We start from the raw sequence: 18,106 nt of genomic DNA on the forward strand, positions 1-18,106 counted from the left end.
GATTCAGGGTTTAAGGTCTAGGGTTTAGAGTTTAGGGTTTAGGGTTTGGGAGGTAAGGGTTTAGGGTTTGGGAGCGGCTAGCCTAGGGTTTGCGCTGCAGGGTGCCCCTGCCGTCGATGAGCCGCCCAACGCACTCGACAGCTTCAACGTTCAAAGGGTTTAGGGTTTAGGGTTTAGGGTTTAGGGTTTAGGGTTTAGGGTTTATCTCAGTGGCCCGCCGGCCCCTGTGGGTGTGCGGCTCTTCGGGCTGCTGAACTCTGGGCCCTAGGGTTTAGGGTTTAGGGTTTAGGGTTTCTGCATCTCCCGCTCTCCCCAGGGTGCCCGCTGCCTCAAGACTTGAAGAGACACCTTTATTTGAATGGTTTCTCTTCAAACCTAGGGTTTAGGGTTTAGGGTTTAGGGTTTAGGGATTGAGCCGTAGGGAGTAAGAGGTCTACCCGCGAGGCCAAAACAGAAAAAAAGAAAACTTGGAGGTAAATAGATATTAAATAAAAAGCTTTTAGGCTGTCTTTGGCTTTTTTAAATTCAGAGCGAGAGCATGGGGTGTACATACACCTGGCTGCAGCAGCTGTACGTACACCCCAATGCCCGCTGCCTGGCCGCAGCGCCGCGAGGCCCGTTCGGCCCTCTGGAGGCCCCAAAAGACATATTATGAAAGCTAATTTAAAAACAAATTTAAATATTTATTTGAAATTGCCTTTAAAAGGATGTTTCAGCTTGCCATTAAGGCGGCAGTGGCCGAAGGCCATTGGTCCGCGCGTCGGCTGCGGCCGCGAGCCGGGCGGCGCCGGCTGCGGGATCTGGCGGTTATTTTTTGCGTTAAAGTCGAATTTAATTCTTTTGAATTAAAACATTTAATTTTAAAAGTAATTTGAAGTCCAAATTGTGGAATTTCAGCCGCGGGAGAGCCCGCCGCCAGACTAGCCGCAGTGGCGCGAGGCTCTGTTTCCCACGGCAGCCGCCGCTTCTGCGGCTGCCGCAGCGCCCAAAAGAGCTCTTTTTGTCCTTAAAAAGCACTTTTTTCTGTTTTATTTCAAAAATAAAATCCAATTAAAGTCTTTTTTGTGCATTTTGGCGCGTTTTGGCGGTCGAGGCGCCCCGGCAGCTGCTGCGGAGCCCCGTGGGCAAGCCAAGAGGCCTCGCCGCAGCTGCAGCAGAACCTGCTGCTTCTTTTCTGCATTTGTTTGTTTTATTTTCAATTTGAAATAATAAAACCGAATTGGAAAAGAAAAAGAACTTCTTAATTGTTCATCTTTCGCGAGAGACAGCGAGAACGGCGTCGCTGCAGCCTTCCTGCTGCTGCGCGTGTCCCCTGTTGCTGCTGCAGCTGCTGCTGCTGCTGCTGCTGCTGCTGCTGCTGCCTTCGCGCCTTTGTCTCTTTCTTCTTCGCGGCTCAGCTGTCTGTACACCCCAAAAGAGGCCCCTGGGGCTCTTCTGCGGCGGCGGTCTGAGGGCCCCAGCGCCTGCGCTGCTGCTGTTGCTGCTGCAGCTGCCGCTGCAGCAGCAGCAGCAGCAGCAGCAGCAGCTGCTGCTGCCCTTTGCTTCTCTCCAGCCTAGCTGCTGCAGCAATGAGGCCCCGCCTCCCCCCGCCGGCCCTGCGGCTGCTGCTTCCTGTCTTTGTCTCTTTTCTCTTTTCGCATTTCGCCAGCAGCATTTCCCCCCCAGTTGGCCTGCAGAGTTTCCGGGGGCCCCCGGGGGGCCCCCCTCTGGGGGCCCCCCAGGGGGCCCCCCTGGGGGCCCCCCAGGGGGCCCCCCTAGGGGCCCCCCTGGGGGCCCCCCCGGGGGCCCCCCAGGGGGCCCCTGGTGCTGGTTTGGACCTTGAGGCTTTCTTAGAAACTGACGAAGGAGAACTTGCTGCACTAAACCCTCCCTTGGCTTTTGCTGAAGTCACCGAGCCCGCGACTGAGAGCCAGAGCCTCCTGCTGCTGCAGCAGCAGCAGCAGCAGCAGCAGCAGCAGCAGCAGCAGCAGCAGCAGCAGCAGCAGGAGGAAGAGTCTGAGGAGCTTCCTGTGTCCTTGCGTCAGCGGCTCTCAGCTGCTTCCGCCCTGCACCCCGACGGGGGGCCCCCCGGGGGCCCCTCCCCCGCAGAAGCCCCCCTGGGGGCCCCCCCAGGGGCCCCGCAGGGATCCCCCCAGGGGGCCCCCCGGGGGCCCCCCGCGGCGGGGTCCCCCCCTTCGGGGGCCCCCCAGGGGGCCCCCCGGGGTGCCCCCCTAGGGGCCCCCGAGGGGGGGGCCCCCCTGGGGGCCCCCGAGGGGGGGGCCCCCCAGGGGCCCCCCGAGGGGGGGGCCCCCCAGGGGGCCCCCCAGGGGGCCCCCGAGGGGGGGGCCCCCCAGGGGGCCCCCCTGGGGGCCCCCGAGGGGGGGCCCCCCTCGGCGCTGCAGGTGAGCAGCAAAGCGCAGGGCATTCTGGCTGGGATCGGGAGCGCTTTGCTGGGAAGTGCAGCAGGAACTTTGATGGGGGGGGCGCAGCAAGCTTTATCAGGACCTTTTGCATTAAATACTCCTCAGACGAACTTGACAGCAAACTTAGCTGCTGCTGCTCCTGCTGCTGCTGCTGCTCCTGCTGCTGCAGTGCCTGCGGCTGCTGCTGCAGCGCCTGCGGCTGCTGCGGCGCCTGCTGCTGCTGCAGCGCCTGCTGCTGCAGCAACGCAGCTGCTGCCAGCAGGCACTCTTCTTGCTGCTGCTGCTGCTGCTCCCGAAGACAGCAGCCACAACGTCACAGGAATTGTCATTGGACTTATTTTGGGACTTTTCGCTCTTTGCCTCGTCGGCGGCTGCGTCTGGAAAATGACCCGCAGGAAAAAACGACGCTGACCTGCTGCTGCTGCTGCTGCTGCTGCTGCTGCTGCTGCTGCTGCTGCAGCGGCAGCAGTGCGCTGCAGGAGGCGCTGCAGCAGCTGCGGCAGGTGCAGCGGCTGCAGCAGGTGCAGCAGCTGTGCAGCAGCTGCGGGAGCCGCTGCTGCAGCAGCTGCTGTACGGTGCAGCAGCTGCTGCAGCAGCTGCTGTACGGTGCAGCAGCTGCTGCAGCAGCGCAGAATGGTACAGCAGCGCGAGGAGGGGCTGCTGCAGCACTGCTGCTGCAGCACTTCTGCTGCAGCACTGCTGCTGCAGCACTGCTGCTGCAGCACTTCTGCTGCAGCACTGCTGCTGCAGCAGGCTGTCTTCGCGTCTCGTTTCTAAGCGAAAGAGACACCGCAGCAGAAACACTGCAGCAGCAGAAACACTGCAGCAGCAGAAACACTGCAGCAGCAGAAACACTGCAGCAGCAGAGTAGCCCCAGCTGCTGCTGCAGTAAACACTGTGGCCTAGTCGGCAGCAGCCAGCACGTGCACTGTGCTGCTGCTGCTGCTGCTGCTGCTGCTGCTGGCTGAGGGCCCCAAAGGCCCAGCAGCAGCAAGCAGGCAGCAGAATTTATCTCTTAATTGATTTAGTTCTGAAGAATTTATTTAACAATTTAAATTTAACTGTTGGCTAGCTGCTGCTGTGCTGCAGTCGGTGTTTTGCTGCTGCTGCTGCGTGCTGCTGTCTGTACATACACCCCAGCTGTGCTGCTGCTTCTTTCGCCTCTTTTGCCTTTCTTTAAACGCCACTTTTCTTCTTTTTTCTTTTTCTTTTCTTTTCTTTTTCTTTTTGTTAATTGTTGAAGACTTTAGGCCTCCTTTTCCCTCAAAAAAGGGCCTCGGGGCCTTCAATTTGCTGCAGCATTTGCGCAGCTTCTGCAGCACAGCGCTGCGGTGTACGTACACCTGAACTGCGCGGCGACGGCGCTGCTGCTGCGCCTCTGGAGGCCGCAGCAGCAAAGCAGCAGCAAAGCAGCAGCAACGCAGCAGCAAAGCAGCAGCGAGGCAGCAGCAGCAGCAGCAGCAGCAGCAGCAGACACGGATGCATGCGTCTCCGTTTGCTTCTTTAAGTTTGAAAATGAAAAGAAGAAAAGGAGGAAAATGAGGGCTGCGGTTTGAGGTGTACAGACACCGCAAGCCTTCTGCAGACAGCCGCCGGGGCCCCACGGCAGCCGCTGCGGCGGCGGAGGCAACTGGCGGGTAATTTATTGATTTTTTGTTTTTAAATGGAATTAAAAGTAATTTTTAATTAAATAAAAAAGAAATTTGCGAAAAAAAAGAAAAAAAAACGGCTGAAGGCGCGGCGGCGCGGCGGGGCTTCCTCCTGCCTTCCACTGGGGGCTCGGGTGTACGTACACTGCAGCGGCTCCGAGACACTGAAAAGAAACCCCGGCCCACTTCCGCGAATGCTGCTTCTTAGCTAGAGTCTTGCGCGGCCTCCTCCTGCGACAGCAGCAGAAGCAGCAGCAGCAGCAGCAGCAGCAGCAGCAGCAGCAGCAGCAAGAGCCGCGAGGCATCCGCGCCACCCAAGCACACTGCCCGCAGCAGCAAAAACCTTCTCTTTCTTTGCTTTTTATCAAATGAAGACTTTACTAAACTCTTCTCTCCAGAAGCCCCTTAAACGAGACGCCCTCACGGGGGGCCCCCCGGGGGCCCCCCTGGAGGGGCCCCCCGGCGGGCCTTCTGGGGGGGCCCCCCAAGAGGGGCCCCCCGGGGGGCCCCTGGGGGGCCCCCCGGGGGGGCCCCCTGGGGGTGGCCCCGAGGCTGCCAGCCCCAGCAGCGCCAGGAAACGCCCCGAAGGTTCCCTCGCAGCAGCAGCAGCTGATGCAGCAGCAGCAGCAGCAGCAGCAGAGCCAGCAGCAGCAGACGCAGCAGCAGCAGCAGCTGCAGCGGAGACGGGGGCTGCTGCCGCCAGTACAGACTCCGCAGCAGCGGCGCTGGCAGTGCGCCCAGCCGATCCGCCAGAGCCCCGGTCTGCTGCTGCTGCTGCTGCTGCTGCTGCTGCTGCTGAAGCAGCAGCAGCAGCACCGTCAGCAGCAGCAGCAGCAGCAGGCGGTGTGTCTCCCGGGCCAGCGCCGCAGCCACTCGCCTGCCTGCCCGCGTCTTCGCCGTCTCCCTTTGCTGCTGCTGCTGCAGCAACAGCAGCAGCAACAGCAGCAGCAGCAGCAGCTGCTGCAGCTTCGGGTGTACGTACACCGGAGGCCCCGTCCTGCCCCGTGTTCCCAGGGGGAGAAGGCCCCAAGGAAGCAGCAGCAGCAGCAGCAGCAGCAGCAGCAGCAGCAGCAACTTACCAAAACACAACAACCCCACCTTTGCTGCCGCTGGGCATCTGTGGGGCCCTGGGCCACCCGCAGCCGCAGTGGAATCCCCACGCGAGGCCTGTGCCCACAGTGCTGTGGCCGGAGCAGCAGCAGCAGCAGCAGCAGCAGCAGCTGCTGCTGCAGCAGTCCCTGCAGCAGCAGCAGAACGGCTTCCTCTCTGCTGCTGCTGCTGCTGCTGCTGCTAGGCAAATGGGCGCAGCAGAATTCAGGGCCATTAGTAAGACAGAGCCCCACACCCACCAACCGCTGCCGCCTGCACCTTTTCCCAGCAGCAGCAGCAGCAGCAGCAGCAGCAGCAGCAGCAGCGGCAGCAGCAGCAGCAGCAGCAGCGGCATGGTGTCGCTGCCGCTTGGCGCAGCAACTCCCTTTCCTTCCCTCACTAGCTGCAGCGGCGACGAGCCAGCAGGAGAATCCACAGCAACAGCAGCAGCAGCAGCAGCTGCTGCTGCTGCTGCAGCAGAGCAGCAACCTGTTCTTTCAGGGGCAGTGACGAAACACCTGCAGCCAGCTGCTGCTGCTGCTGCTGCAGACGCGCCTTCGTTTTGGATGCCTGCGGAGTTGTGGAAGGAAAAGCTGCTTCCTGCTGCAGCTGCTGCTCTGCTTGCTGCTGAGACACGGCCACCTGCTGCTGCTGCTGCTGCTGCTGCTGCTGCTGCTGCTGCTGCTGCTGCTGAGGATCCCTCTCGCTGCACGCAGTCGCCGAGGTCCGGAGCAGCAGCAGCAGGGGCAGCGGAAGACGCAGCAGCACCAGCAGGAGCAGCAGCAGGCGCTGCAGCAGGCGCAGCAGCAGCAGCAGCAGCGCCAGCAGCAGCAGCAGCAGCAGCAGCGCCTGCTGCTGCTGCTGCTGCTGCTGCTGAGGAGGAGCCGGTGGGTGGCTGCCACATGACGCCGCTGTTCTCGCAGCGGCAGCTGAGCTGCAGCATCGAGACGGTGTGGGGCCCGCGGTTCGCAGCAGCAGCAGCAGCAGCAGCAGCAGCAGCAGCAGCAGGAGCGCCCTGCTGGCGGCTGCACCTGCATGCAGGCCTCTGCGGGCTCGTGCTGGGGGGCCGCGGCTTCTTAAGAGTTGTTGAAGGAGAAAGGGAGCAGCAAGTGCTGCTGCAGCAAGGCTCTGTCTTCAGCATTCCCCCCCTAGTCCCTCACTTGTTTGCTGCTGCTGCTGCTACTCCCCTCGTCCTCTTCCTCGCCTACGCGCCCCCCCTCGGCCTCAACGCAGCAGCAGCAAGCAGCAGCAGCAGCAGCAGCAGCAGCAGCAGCAGCAGCAGCAGCAGCGGCGGCGGCAGCGGGGGCGGCGCGGCGGCTGCGGCGGGCTCCCCGCGCAGCTGCAGCAGCGCCTACGGCCCGCACCTCGGCGCCCAGCAGCAGCAGCAGCAGCAGCAGCAGCAGCAGCAGCAGCAGCAGCAGCAGCAGCAGCAGCAGCAGTTTCTGCAGCAGTTCGAGCAGGGGAACTGGCAGCTGCACCTCAGTGGGGCAAGCGCTGCAGCAGCTGCTGCTGCTGCTGCTTCAGCAGCAGCAGCAGCAGCAGCAGACAGACACGAACCCCCCCACCGCCGCATGCAACGGGGAGACCCCTGGGCCTTTGAAGAGGCGGGGGGCCCCCCTTAATAAGACCCAGTGAAGCCGGGGGGCCCCCTTTGGGGGCCCCCTTTAGGGGCCCCCTTTGGGGGCCCCCTTTAGGGGCCCCCTTTGGGGGCCCCCTTTAGGGGCCCCCTTTGGGGGCCCCCAAAGGGGGCCCCCAAAGGGACTTTCCGGGGAGCCCCCCGACGGGGGCCCCCAAGGGGGCCCCCTTTAGGGGCCCTCTTGGGGGCCCATTTCGGGGCCTTCTTAAGGGGCCCCCTTTAGGGGCGTTTTGTAGGGGCCCCCATAAGGGGCCTTCTTAGGGGGGCCCCCTTTAGGGGCGTTTTGTAGGGGCCCCCCTTCAGGGGCCCCACAGGGGGCCCCCTCGAGGGGCCCCACAGGGGCCCCCTCGAGGGGCCCCACAGGGGCCCCCTCTAGGGGCCCCACGGAGGCCCCCTCTAGGGGCCCCACAGGGGCCCCCTCTAAGGGCCCCCTGTGGGGTACTTGTGAGGGAGGCCCCTTCTAGTGTATTTGGGGGTCACCGGGGGCCCCCTAGAGCCTCCTGGGGGCCCCTAGGGGGGCCCCCGTGCTGCCCCGAAAGGCCCCATGGGGGCCCCCTGAGAGGGGCTTAAAGGGGCCCCCCAGGTCCTCTAAAGAGGGGCCCTTAAGGGGGGCCCCCCGGGGCCCTTCCGCCTCAGGGAGCCCCCTGTGGGGCCCCCTGTGGGGCCCCTAGCTGAGCTCCGTTGGGGGGCCTCCGGGGGCCCTGGGGGCCCCCGGGGGCCCCTAAAGGTCCGTGAAGGGCCCCCAGGGGGCCCCTTAAAGCAGCTTCGGGGGCCTCTAAAGGGGTTCTTTAGGGGGCCCCCTGGGGGCTCCTTAGGGGGCCTTCGAGGCCTCCGGGGGGCCCCCTGGGGCCCCCACCTAGAAGCGCTTGGGGGGCCCCTTGGGGGCACTTCGGGGTTTCCCTGGTGGCCTTTGGGGCCCCCAAGGGGGGCCCCCTGGCAAGGGCTCTGGGGCCTCCCTTGGGGGCCCCCCGGGGGGCCCCTAGGGGCCCCCCGGGGGCCCCTGGGGGCCCCTTTGTGGGGCGATTGGTTGGGTTAAAAGTTTTTGTTGGTTTTGGGTTTTTGTTTGCTGGATGCATTTAAAGAGAAGAGAAAGGCGAGATGGATTTCAACTTATTTGTTTTGTTTCTGTTTTGTCTCTTTTTGCTGCTGCTTTGGCTGTCTTTGCTGCTGCGGGGCCCCGGGAGCTGCAGCAGCAGCAGCAGCAGCAGCAGCAGCAGCAGGTGGGGCGGCGCAGCAGCTGGGGTGTACGTACAGCTCGAGCTCGCAGCCACAGAGTCGCTTTTCTTTTCTTCTTTCATTTACAAAGTTTTACAAAGAAAAACTTGTGAACAAGTTGTGGCTTTTCTTCAGCAGCCAGCGGGTGCTGCGGTGTACGTACACCCCGCGCTGCTGCTGCTGCAGCTGAGGTGTACGTACACCCCACGGGCGGTGGGGTGTACGTACACCTCAGAAGCGCCGCGGACGCGCAGCTCCGGATTTTTCAACAAGTTGGAAATTAGATTAAAGCGAGGTTGTCAAAAGTTACAAAAAAGGGTTTTGTTCTTCTTTTTATTTTTGTATTCTGCTGCCACAAAGTGCAGCAACTGGCTGCTGCTGTCTGTACACCCCAGCCCCCAGCGGAGCCTTCTTCTAGAAAGGGGCGCCTCTGAGCTGCAGCTAGCTAGCTAGCTAGCTAGCTAGCTAGCTAGCTAGCTGGCCACTTGCTAGTGAGCTGGCTAGCCACTGGCTAGCTAGCTATTTAGCCGCTGGATAGCTGGCTAGTTAGTCACGGGCTAGCTACTGGCTAGCCACTGGCGTGCCTCTAAGCTGCAACTAGCCAGCTAGCTAGCCAGCAGCTAGCTAGCTAGTCAGCCACTGGCTAGCTAGCTAGCTAGCCAGCAGCCAGCTAGCTAGTCAGCCACTGGCTAGCTAGCTAGCTAGCCAGCAGCTAGCTAGCCTGCTAGCCAGCAGCTAGCTAGGCCTTCTGTTCGTCAGCAAAGGCTGGGGCCGCATGCGGGTCTCAAGTGCGGTGTACAGACACCTGAGTTTCCCTGAAAGGAGTTCGCGCAGCCGCTCGTTTCGGGTGTATGTACACCTCAGCGGCCTGCTGGTGAGTCGGAGGAGTTAAAAAGAAAATTTGAATTTTTGATTTCAATGAAATGAAGAGAAATTGAACAAGACAGAGCAGGTCACTGGTTTGCTGCGCTGCAGCAGCTGGCGTTTGGGGGTAAAAAGGGTCAAAATGAAGGCAATTAATGACTAATTTTATAAAATTAAAAATTAATTTTATAAAATTAATTAAAATTAATTTAAATAAATCAAAATTAGTCAAAATTACTCAAATTCAAACCCCAAAGGGCCCCGGGGCTGTGCCGCAGAGAGCCGCAGCAGATGGGGGGCCCCCCGCCGCGTTGGGGGCCCCCCGCCTGGTGTCTGTTTGGGTTTTCTTTTGGAGTTTTTAATTTCAAAAAGACAAAAAAGGAATTAAAACATTATTTAAGGCTTTTGTTTCGTTTTCCTGGCTGCTGCTGCTGCTGCTGCTGCTGCTGTTGCTGCTGCTGCTGCGGCTGCGGCTGCCTGGCGTCGCCTCAGCAGCTGCAGCAGCTGCGCCCGAATTAACCGCCAAAAACCAACACTTTGAGTTATTTTTCACTTTTAAATGAAGAGAAAATCCATTTTTAACTTTTAAATGAAGTGAGAATCTCAAAAAGTCGAAAGGAGGGCAAAATCGGCGCTGGTCTGAGGTGTACAGACACCTCGGGCGCCCGCGCGAGGCCGCGCCCCCGGCCTTCAACTCCACCACTTCTTTTCTTTCTTTTTTTTTCTTTTTTCCTTTTTTAAATTCTAATATTCAAAATTAAGCAGCAGCAGCAGCTAATTTTCTCCAAAAGAAGCTCTCTGGGCCTCCAAACTCTCCAAATCCTGCACAGGCGGCTCACTTCTCACTTCTTTGCTGCTGCTGCTGTTTCCCCTTTGCTTGCTGCTGCTTGTTTGCAGCTGCTCATTTCCCGCTGCGGCTGCTGCCGGTTCTCTGCTGCTGCTGCTGCAGCAGCAGCAGCAGCAGCTGCTGCTGCTGCAGCTTCCGCTGTTGCTGCAGCTCGTGGCCCTCGTTTTCTTCTCCTGCTGCAGCAAGCTGGCTTCTTGACTGCTGCAGAGCTTCTGCTGCTTCTTAAATGCTTCAAATTGAATTCTTCCAAGTCCGATTTGCTGCAGCAGCACTTCAGAAGCAAATAAAAAAATAAAAATTCTTTTTTCTTTTTTTAATTTCCAATTCATTTCTTTTTTCTTTTTTTAATTTCCAATTCATTTCATTTAATTCATTTCTTCCCTTTCCCGCCCCCGCCAGGCCGCCGCCGTCCCCGCAATGTCCGCAGCAGCAGCAGCAGCAGCAGCAGCAGCAGCAGCAGCAGCAGCAGCAGCAGCGGGCAGCAGCGCGGAGAGCCTGCGGGGGCTGCGCCGCAGCGGCGCGGTGTACGTCTGCTGCCCCGGCCGGGTGTACGTACAGTGGCAGCAGCGCTGGCTGCTGCTGGATGGCTTTTTGCTGAAGTGCTTCAGCAGCAGCAGCTCCCTCAAACCCAAAACTTCCATTCCCCTCGAGTCTGCTGCTGTCGAGGGTCCGCTGCTGCTGCTGCTGCTGCTGCTGCAGTTGTGCTGCTGCTGCAGCAGTTGTGCTGCTGCTGCTGCTGTAGTTGTGCTGCTGCTGCTGCTGCAGTTGTGCTGCTGCTGCTGCTGCTGCAGTTGTGCTGCTGCTGCTGCTGCAGTTGTGCTGCTGCTGCTGCTGCAGTTGTGCTGCTGCTGCTGCTGCAGTTGTGCTGCTGCTGCTGCTGTAATTGTGCTGCTGCTGCTGCTGCAGTTGTGCTGCTGCTGCTGCTGCAGTTGTGCTGCTGCTGCTGCTGTAGTTGTGCTGCTGCTGCTGCTGCAGTTGTGCTGCTGCTGCAGTTGCTGCTGCTGCTGCAGTTGCTGCTGCTGGTGCTGCTGCAGCTGGTGGCGGTGATGGTGGTGGCGCTGCTGCTGCTTCTGCTCTTGCTGCAGCTGCTGCTCCTGTTGCTGCTGCTGCTGCTGCTGCTGCTGCTGCGTTCAGGCTTATTTTCTGCTGAGGACAACTTGAGCCACAGCGGCGTGGAGCTCTACAGCTTCTGCGTTCGCTGGCAGCCGCAGGCAGCAGCAGCAGCAGCAGCAGCAGCAGCAGCAGCAGCAGCAGCAGAGGGAGAGGGGGAGGAGCGCGACTGGCTGCTGCTGCACGTGGGACTTGAGAGCAAAGAGGAGGCCCAGAAATGGTGCGTCTCTTGCTGCTGATGTTGCTGCAGCAGCAGCTGCTGCTGTTGCTGCTGCTGCTGCAGCCGTTGCTGCTGCCGCTGCTGCTCTTGTTGCTGCTGTTGCTGCTGCTCTTTGTCTTTACATTTTATCTCCCTTTGCTGCTGCTGCTGGTTTGGTGCTGTTGCTGCTGCTGTTCTTCGCCTGGCCGCTGTGTCTCTTCCTGCTGCTGCTGCTGCTGCTGCTGCTGCTGCTGCTCTTCGCAGCAGCTGCTGCTGCCCTTCCATTTGCTTTGCTTTTCCCCCTTCTCTTTCAAGACCATCTCCCGTGACAACTCATTTAATAATTAATTAATTAATTAATTATTTATTTATTTATTTATTTATTTATTTATTTATTTATTTATTTATTTATTTATTTAGGCTGGCAGCAATTCTTGCTGCAGTGTCGGCCTGCAGCACGAAACCTCCCCCAGTAGATTTGCCCCACAATTTGCTGCCGCTGCCGCAGCAGCCGCTGCCGCTGCTGCTGCTGCTCAATGGCACGCAGCCCCCAGCAGCAGCAGCAGCAGCAGCAGCAGCAGCAGCAGCGGGGAGTGGGGGCGGCGAGGCAGCAGCAGCAGCAGCAGCAGCAGCAGCAGCAGCGGGGGAGGAGAAGCCGCTGCTGCCGGGCAGCGCGCCGTTTCAGGTGTACGTACACCCCAATCAGTGGAGAGCAGCAAACCCTCGTTCTCTCAAATTTCCATTTCCTCTCAAAAGAATTATTTCGCAACTTTTGAGGGACTTTCAAGACTTAAAAACAAACTCCAGGTGCCCCAGGGTCTAGGGTTTAGGGTTTAGGGTTTAGGGTTTAGGGTTTAGGGTTTAGGGTTTAGGGTTTAGGGGCTGGGCACTGGGAATTAAATGCAGAGCTCTCGAGCTTCAGGCAGCAGACCCCCCGTCGTGCTGAAGCTGCTGCTGCTGCTGCTGCTGCTGCTGCTGCTGCTGCTGCTGCTCTGTAGGGACTGGCAGCAAATCCACTGCAGCAACTTGGGCTGCTTCTGGCGGGACTTGAGGGGCCCCTCACGTTTTGCTGCTCAGACACAAGTGGACGCGCCACAGGTAACCTCGAGGGTTTAGGGTTTAGGGTTTAGGGTTTAGGGTTTAGGGTTTGCAAGAGGCGACTCTTAATTAGTTTTGCGCTGCTGCTGCTGCTGCTGCTGCTGCAGGAAGTGGTGGCTCGTCTGCTGATGTGTCCGGAGTGTCTGTACAGCCCGTGGGGCACAGCAGTGTGCAGCGAGCAGCAGCAGCAGCAGCAGCAGCAGCTGCAGCAGCTGCTGCTGCCGCTCTCTCTGGGCCAGTGGCGGCTGCTGGAGCCTCTTGACGCAGCAGCTCTTGAGGGCGACAGAATTCTAGTTCGGCTGCCTCCCCCGCTGCTGCGGTGGTTTGCTGCTCCTGCTGCAGCAGCTGCTGCAGCAGCTGCAGCAGCACCTGCTGCAGCAGCAGCTGCAGCGGACAGCTCCGCAGCAGCAGCAGCAGCAGCGGAAGCGACTGCAGCAGCTGCTGCAGCAGTTGCTGCAGTTCATGGCGCCCTCGGGGGCCTCCACTTCGCCTCGTGGCTGCTGCTGGCGGCGCCGCTGCTGCTGCTGCTGCTGATTGCTGCTGTGCTGCTGCCGCTGCCTACGCTGGCCATCTGCTGCTGCGCTGCTGCTGCTGCTGCGCTGCTTCTTTCACCTGCAGCAAAGTGCTGCGAGATCGAACTGGTTCGGTCAGGGTTTGCTGGTGAGCGCTAGCAGCAGCAGCGCAGCAGCGGCAGCAGCAGCACAGCAGCAGCAGCAGCAGCAGCAGCAAATCTACTAACTCAAGCAGGAACAATACAGGCAGCAGCAACAGCGGGCACAGCAGCAGTAGCAGCAGCACTACGGCCACCAGTGACAGCAGCAGCTCCCATACTGACAGCAGCAGCAGCAGCAGATGCAGCAGCAGCAGCGGCAGCAGCAGCAGCAGCAGCAGCAGCAGCAGGTTTGGTGTATATGCTGTTTGCAGATGCTGACGGCACTCTGTACATAATTGGGAGCAGCACAGACATCTGCAATGCTGCCGTAGCTCCACGCCCTGCTGCTGCTGCTGCTGCTGCTGCTGCTGCTGCTGCTGCTGCTGCTGGCAGTTCAGAGGCGACAGCACACGGGAAGTCTGCTGCGTCCTTGCTGCCTCAGCCGCTGGCAACAGGGGCCGCAGCAGCAGCGGCAGCAGCAGCAGCAGCAGCAGCAGCAGCAAGGCAGCTTGCTGCTCTCACTTGGGACCTCTTTAGGCGCCGCTGCGTCTCAGTGGCCTCTGTTGGCTGGCAGGTGGGCCGCTTTGCTGCTGCTGTTGCTGCTGCTGCTGTTGCTGCTGCTGCTGCTGCTGCTGCAGCATTTGGTGCTCGTCTTCTACTGTGTCACCTGCTGCGGCTGCTCCCCCTGCTGGCCACACTGCTGCTGCCTGTGCTGCTGCCTGCTGCTGCTGCTGCTGCTGTTCATTAAGCAGTAAGAAACCCTTTTTGTTTCTCTCCAACTTGCGTGGCTCTGTCCCTGTGCTGCTGCTGCTGCTGCTGCTGCTGCTGCTGCTGCTGCTGCTGCTGCTGCTGCAGGTATCTAGGGACAACGCGGACCCGGCAGGGCGGTGTATTGTCACTTGTGTGATTACACTAGCCTCGCCGCAGCAGCAGCAGCGAGAGCCTGCTGCTGCTGCTGCTGCTGCTGCTGGTTCTGCTGCTGCTGCTGCTGGTTCTGCTGCTGCTGCTGAGCGGCTGGCTGCGTCGGCCGTTGCAACGGTGATTGCAGCGGGGCTGCAGCAGCAGGAGCAGCAGGAGGAGCTGGAGCAGCAGCAGCAGCGGCTGCTGCTGCCGCTGCTGCTGCTGACAGCAGCTGCTGCTTCTCCCCAGACCAGTGCTGCCTCAATTGCTGCTCTTTCCTTTTTGTCTCATGTCCTTTTGCTTCCCAAAATTTTAGTTGCTGCTCGCGAAGATAATGCAGCAAATCCGGCGCGTAAGTCCCTAGCTAGCTGGCTAGCTAGCTAGCTAGCTAGCTGGCTGGCTGGTTGCTTAGCTAGCTAGCTAGCTAGCTAGCTAGATAGCTGGTTGCTTAGCTAGCTAGCTAGCTGGCTGGCTAGCTAGCTAGCTAGCTGGCTGGTTGCTTAGCTAGCTAGCTAGCTGGATGGCTAGTTGCTTGCTGGCTGGCTGGAAGGCTAGCTAGCTAGCTAGCTGCTGTACTAGCTAGCTGGATAGCTAGGTACCTGGCTGGCTAGCTATGTAGCTAGCTGGCTAGCTAGCTGGCTAGCCAGCTGGCTAGCTAGCTGGGTTGCTGCTAAGATTCTTCTGCTACAGCAGAAACAGCAGAGGCGGTGCTTTGGGGCAATGGACGCTGTTTGTGCTGCTGCTGCTGCTGCTGCTGCTGCTGTCGTTGCTGCAGCTGCTGCAGCAGCGGACGTCTCTGTGGGGGAAGATTCCCCAGCAGCAAAAGGAGCAGCAACGCGAGCAGCAGCAGCAGCAGCGAACTTCGCAGCAGCAGCAGCAGCGGGCGTGGCCACAGCATCGGGTGCGAGCGCGTCTGCGGCCTGCGACGCAGCAGCAGCAGCAGCAGCAGCAGCAGCAGCAGCAGCAGCAGCAGCAGCCAGCGGCCCCGGCTGGGCCTACTGCAGCGACCTGCAGGGGGTGGTTCTTGGTGGGGTTGCTCTGGGGGACCAGCGAATTCGGCTGTCTTCTTTTCAGAGACTTTTAGCTGCAGAAGATGATGCACTTTCCCCCAAGCAGGCAGCGGCAAGCCACTGCTGCTGCTGCTGCTGCTGCTGCTGCTGCTGCTGCTGCTGCTGCTGCTGCTGGTGTTTGCGCGCTTGTTTCGTTGGCACTGCTGCTTTTTTCGCGCTGCTGCTGCTGGCGTTGCTGCTGGGGCTGCTGCTGCAGTGCTGTTTTAGTGTTGCTGCCGCCACGCACGCTGCTGCTGCTGCTGCGCTGCAGCAGCAGCAGCAGCAGCAGCAGGAACAGCAGCTGATGATGCTGCCGTGTTCCTCCAGTTCCACCGCCACCTCTCACACGCGCTGCTGTTGCTGCTGCTGCTGTTGCTGCTGCTGCTGCTGCTGCTGCTGCTGCTGCTGCAGGTGGTGCAGACCCTGCTGCAGCGGTTTGGGACTTTGGGCGTTAGCCGCGGCGATATAGTTCGCATGCTGCTGCTGAGCAGCAGCTGCAGCGTGAGTGTTTGCTGCTGCTTTTTTTTTCTTATTTCTTCCTCTTGGCGCTCCCAGCTGACCCAGGCAGCAGCCCAAACCCTAAACCCTAAACCCTAAACCCTAAACCCTAGCCACCCATCTGCGTTTTCTGCTGCGTTTTGTGCGTTTGCGTGTTTTACTCTTTAACTGACTGGCCCGCAAATGTCCCTGTGCCTCTTAATTATTTCAGGCATTTGTCTAGGGTTTAGGGTTTAGGGTTTAGGGTTTAGGGTTTAGGGTTTAGGATTAGGGTTTAGTTTCGCGCTGCTTCTGCGTTTGTGAATTTATTGAATAGTTGCGGTTGCGCGTTTGATTTCCTGTTGGCTTTGCGTTGTTTGGTGGATTAAAATGTTTTAAAAGAATAAATTAAATAAATAAATAAATAAATAAATAAATAAATAAATAAATAAATAAATAAATAATTTAAATAAATTAATTTCAATGATTAAATGGAGTGAATCTTTTGCTGCAGGTGGCGGAGGCGGAGAGCCACGTGGAGGCGCTGCTGCGCTGGCGGGCGAAAACGCAAATTCGAAAACTTGAAAAAAGACATGTTTCTGATCAGCTTTCTCGAAGTATTTTGGATTAATTTAATTAATTATTTTATTTATTTGTTTATTTTAATCTTTATTTTCATTTTTCTGCTTTTATTTCTTCTTTTTTCCCTTCTTTTCGACACTTTTTGCCTCTTTTCCGCGAAAAGTTTCCAACACTTTGCAGTTTCTGATCAGCTTTCTCGAAGTATTGTGGATTAATTTAATTAATTATTTCATTTAATTGTTTATTTTATTCTTTATTTTCATTTTTCCTCTTTTATTCTCTGTGTTTTCCCTTCTTTTGCACACTTTTTGCCTCTTTTCCGCGAAAAGTTTCCCACACTTTGCAGTTTCTGATCAGCTTTCTCGAAGTATTTTGGATTAATTTAATTAATTATTTCATTTAATTGTTTAGTTTATTCTTTATTTTCATTTTTTCGCTTTTATTTCCTCTTTTTTCCCTTCTTTTCGGCACTTTTCGCCTCTTTTCCGCGAAAGTTTCCAACACTTTGCAGGTTCTGATCAGCTTTCTCGAAGTGTTTTGGATTGAATTAATTCTTTATTTTATTTAATTCTTTATTTTATTTAATTCTTTATTTTATTATTTATTTTCATTCTATTATTTATTTTCATTTTCTCCTTTTTATTTCCTCTTTTTTCCTCTCTTTTCGATACTTTCAACTCCAAAAACGTTGAAAAAAGACAAGTTTCTGACCAGCTTTCTCGGACTATTTTTGATTGAATTAATTATTTTATTTAATTATTTCATTTGATTATTTTATTTAATTATTTTATTTAATTATTAATTTTATTTCCTCCTTTTCATTTCTGTTTTTCTTTCTTCTTTTTTCTTTTCTTTTCGAAGCTTTTTTCTTCTTTTCTGCAGACTTGCTTTTTATTTCCTTTTAATCTCCTTTTGTTCTCCATTAAATGCCACTTTTATTCCATCTTTATTCCCTTTTATTTCTTTTTTATTTCTTTTTTAATTCTTTTTTATTTCTTTTTATTTCTTTTTTGCTTTTTAGACTGGGGATACATTTATTCGCAAGACAACTTGTCGAGGCCATGTCTGATTCTGCGGCTGTCCAATTTGCTGCCATTTGCTGCAGCAGCAGCAGCAGCAGCTCGCGCGCCGCGCCCCGCTGCAGCAGCAGCAGCAGGGGGCCCCCCCGCCGCCCCAGCAGCAGCAGCAGCAGCAGCAGCAGCAGCAGCAGCAGCAGCAGACTGGCGGCAGTGTTTGCTGTTTTTAATAGAAAGTGGCATAGCAGCAAACCAAAACGAGGGGCAGCAGCTGTGTCTTCTCGTTGATGCTGCTGCTCTTTCTTTTTCTTCTTTGCCGCTGCAGTCCCTCTTCAACTTCTTCGCCCTTTTGGCCCCCCTCTACTCCCACCACCTCGGTGAGAACCAGCCGCTAGCCAGCTAGCTAGCCAGCTAGCTAGCCAGCTAGCTAGCCAGCTAGCTAGCAGCTAGCTAGCCAGCTAGCTAGCCAGCTAGCTAGCAGCTAGCTAGCCAGCTAGCTGGCAGCTAGCTAGCTGGCTAGCTGGCTGGCCAGCTGGCTAGCTGGCCAGCTAGCTGGCTGGCTTGCTGACTAGCTGGCTGCCTGGCTAGCCAGTTGGCTGGTCGGCTGGCTAGCAGGATAGCTAGCTGGTCAGCTGTTCAGCTAGCTAGCTAGCTAGCTAGCCTACTAGCCAACTAGCTGGCGGGCGGGTCAGCTAGCTAGCTAGCTAGCTAGCTAGCCAGCTAGCTGGGCAGCAGCTGCGGGCGTTGTGGCTGCGACTGCTGCGAGAGTGGCTAGTCAGCGCCAGCGACCTGCTGCTGCTTGCTTTTGATTCACTTCATTGGCTCTGTTCGTCCCTTTTTTTGCTGCTGCTGCTGCTGCTGCTGCTGCTGCTGCTGCGGCTGCTGCTGCTGCTGCTGCTGCTGCTGCTGCTGCTGTTTAATTTATTTTTTGTTACTTTTCTTTTCTTTCTTTAGGCCTCGCGGTGGTCGTCAGCTGCGGTGTTAACGCGGCTCTGGTCTGGAAGACCTTAGAGGTAAGTCAACTGACTAGCTAAGTAGCTAGCTAGCTAGCTAGCTATAATAATAGCTAGCTAGCTATAATAATAGCTAGCTAGCTATAATAATAGCAGGCTAGCTAGTTGGGCAGCTAGCTAGATTAATACCTAGCTAGCTGGCTGGCTAGCTAGCTGGCTAGCTAGCTAGCTAGCTAGCTAAATAGCTAGCCAGATTGGCAGTTAGATGGCTAGCTAGCTAGCTAGCTAGCTAGCTAGCTAGCGACAGGGGCTGGCTTTGCATCGTTTCGGAGGCCCAGCGATCTGCCTAGGTAACTATCCAGCTAGCT

The 18,106-nt window shown here is 57.2% G+C and overlaps 3 protein-coding genes across 3 annotated transcripts; all 3 read left to right on the forward strand.

Annotated features, from left to right (window-relative positions):
- Positions 1 to 1,568: 1,568 nt before the first annotated feature.
- On the forward strand, positions 1,569 to 2,813 carry ENH_00034430 (hypothetical protein, conserved; the record flags this gene model as incomplete). The annotated part of the gene is made up of 1 exon (XM_013585046.1): positions 1,569 to 2,813. One exon carries the CDS (start codon positions 1,569 to 1,571, stop codon positions 2,811 to 2,813), a length of 1,245 nt encoding a protein of 414 aa, XP_013440500.1.
- A 1,606-nt stretch (positions 2,814 to 4,419) lies between these two features.
- On the forward strand, positions 4,420 to 6,762 carry ENH_00034440 (hypothetical protein, conserved; the record flags this gene model as incomplete). Its single annotated transcript, XM_013585047.1, has 1 exon — positions 4,420 to 6,762. One exon carries the CDS (start codon positions 4,420 to 4,422, stop codon positions 6,760 to 6,762), a length of 2,343 nt encoding a protein of 780 aa, XP_013440501.1.
- Positions 6,763 to 10,119: 3,357 nt separating this feature from the next.
- Positions 10,120 to 17,188, forward strand: ENH_00034450 (hypothetical protein, conserved; the record flags this gene model as incomplete). The annotated part of the gene is made up of 9 exons (XM_013585048.1): positions 10,120 to 10,369; positions 10,837 to 11,032; positions 11,432 to 11,698; positions 12,010 to 12,109; positions 12,217 to 12,567; positions 12,784 to 13,335; positions 13,617 to 14,013; positions 14,437 to 14,688; positions 16,791 to 17,188. The coding sequence occupies 9 exons, from the start codon at positions 10,120 to 10,122 to the stop codon at positions 17,186 to 17,188; spliced, it is 2,763 nt and encodes a 920-aa protein (XP_013440502.1).
- Between the last annotated feature and the right edge of the window lie 918 nt (positions 17,189 to 18,106).

The sequence above is a fragment of the Eimeria necatrix genome, genomic scaffold (assembly GCF_000499385.1).
Source record: "Eimeria necatrix Houghton genomic scaffold, Enh_scaff250, whole genome shotgun sequence".
NCBI classification, from domain to species: Eukaryota; Apicomplexa; class Conoidasida; order Eucoccidiorida; family Eimeriidae; genus Eimeria; species Eimeria necatrix.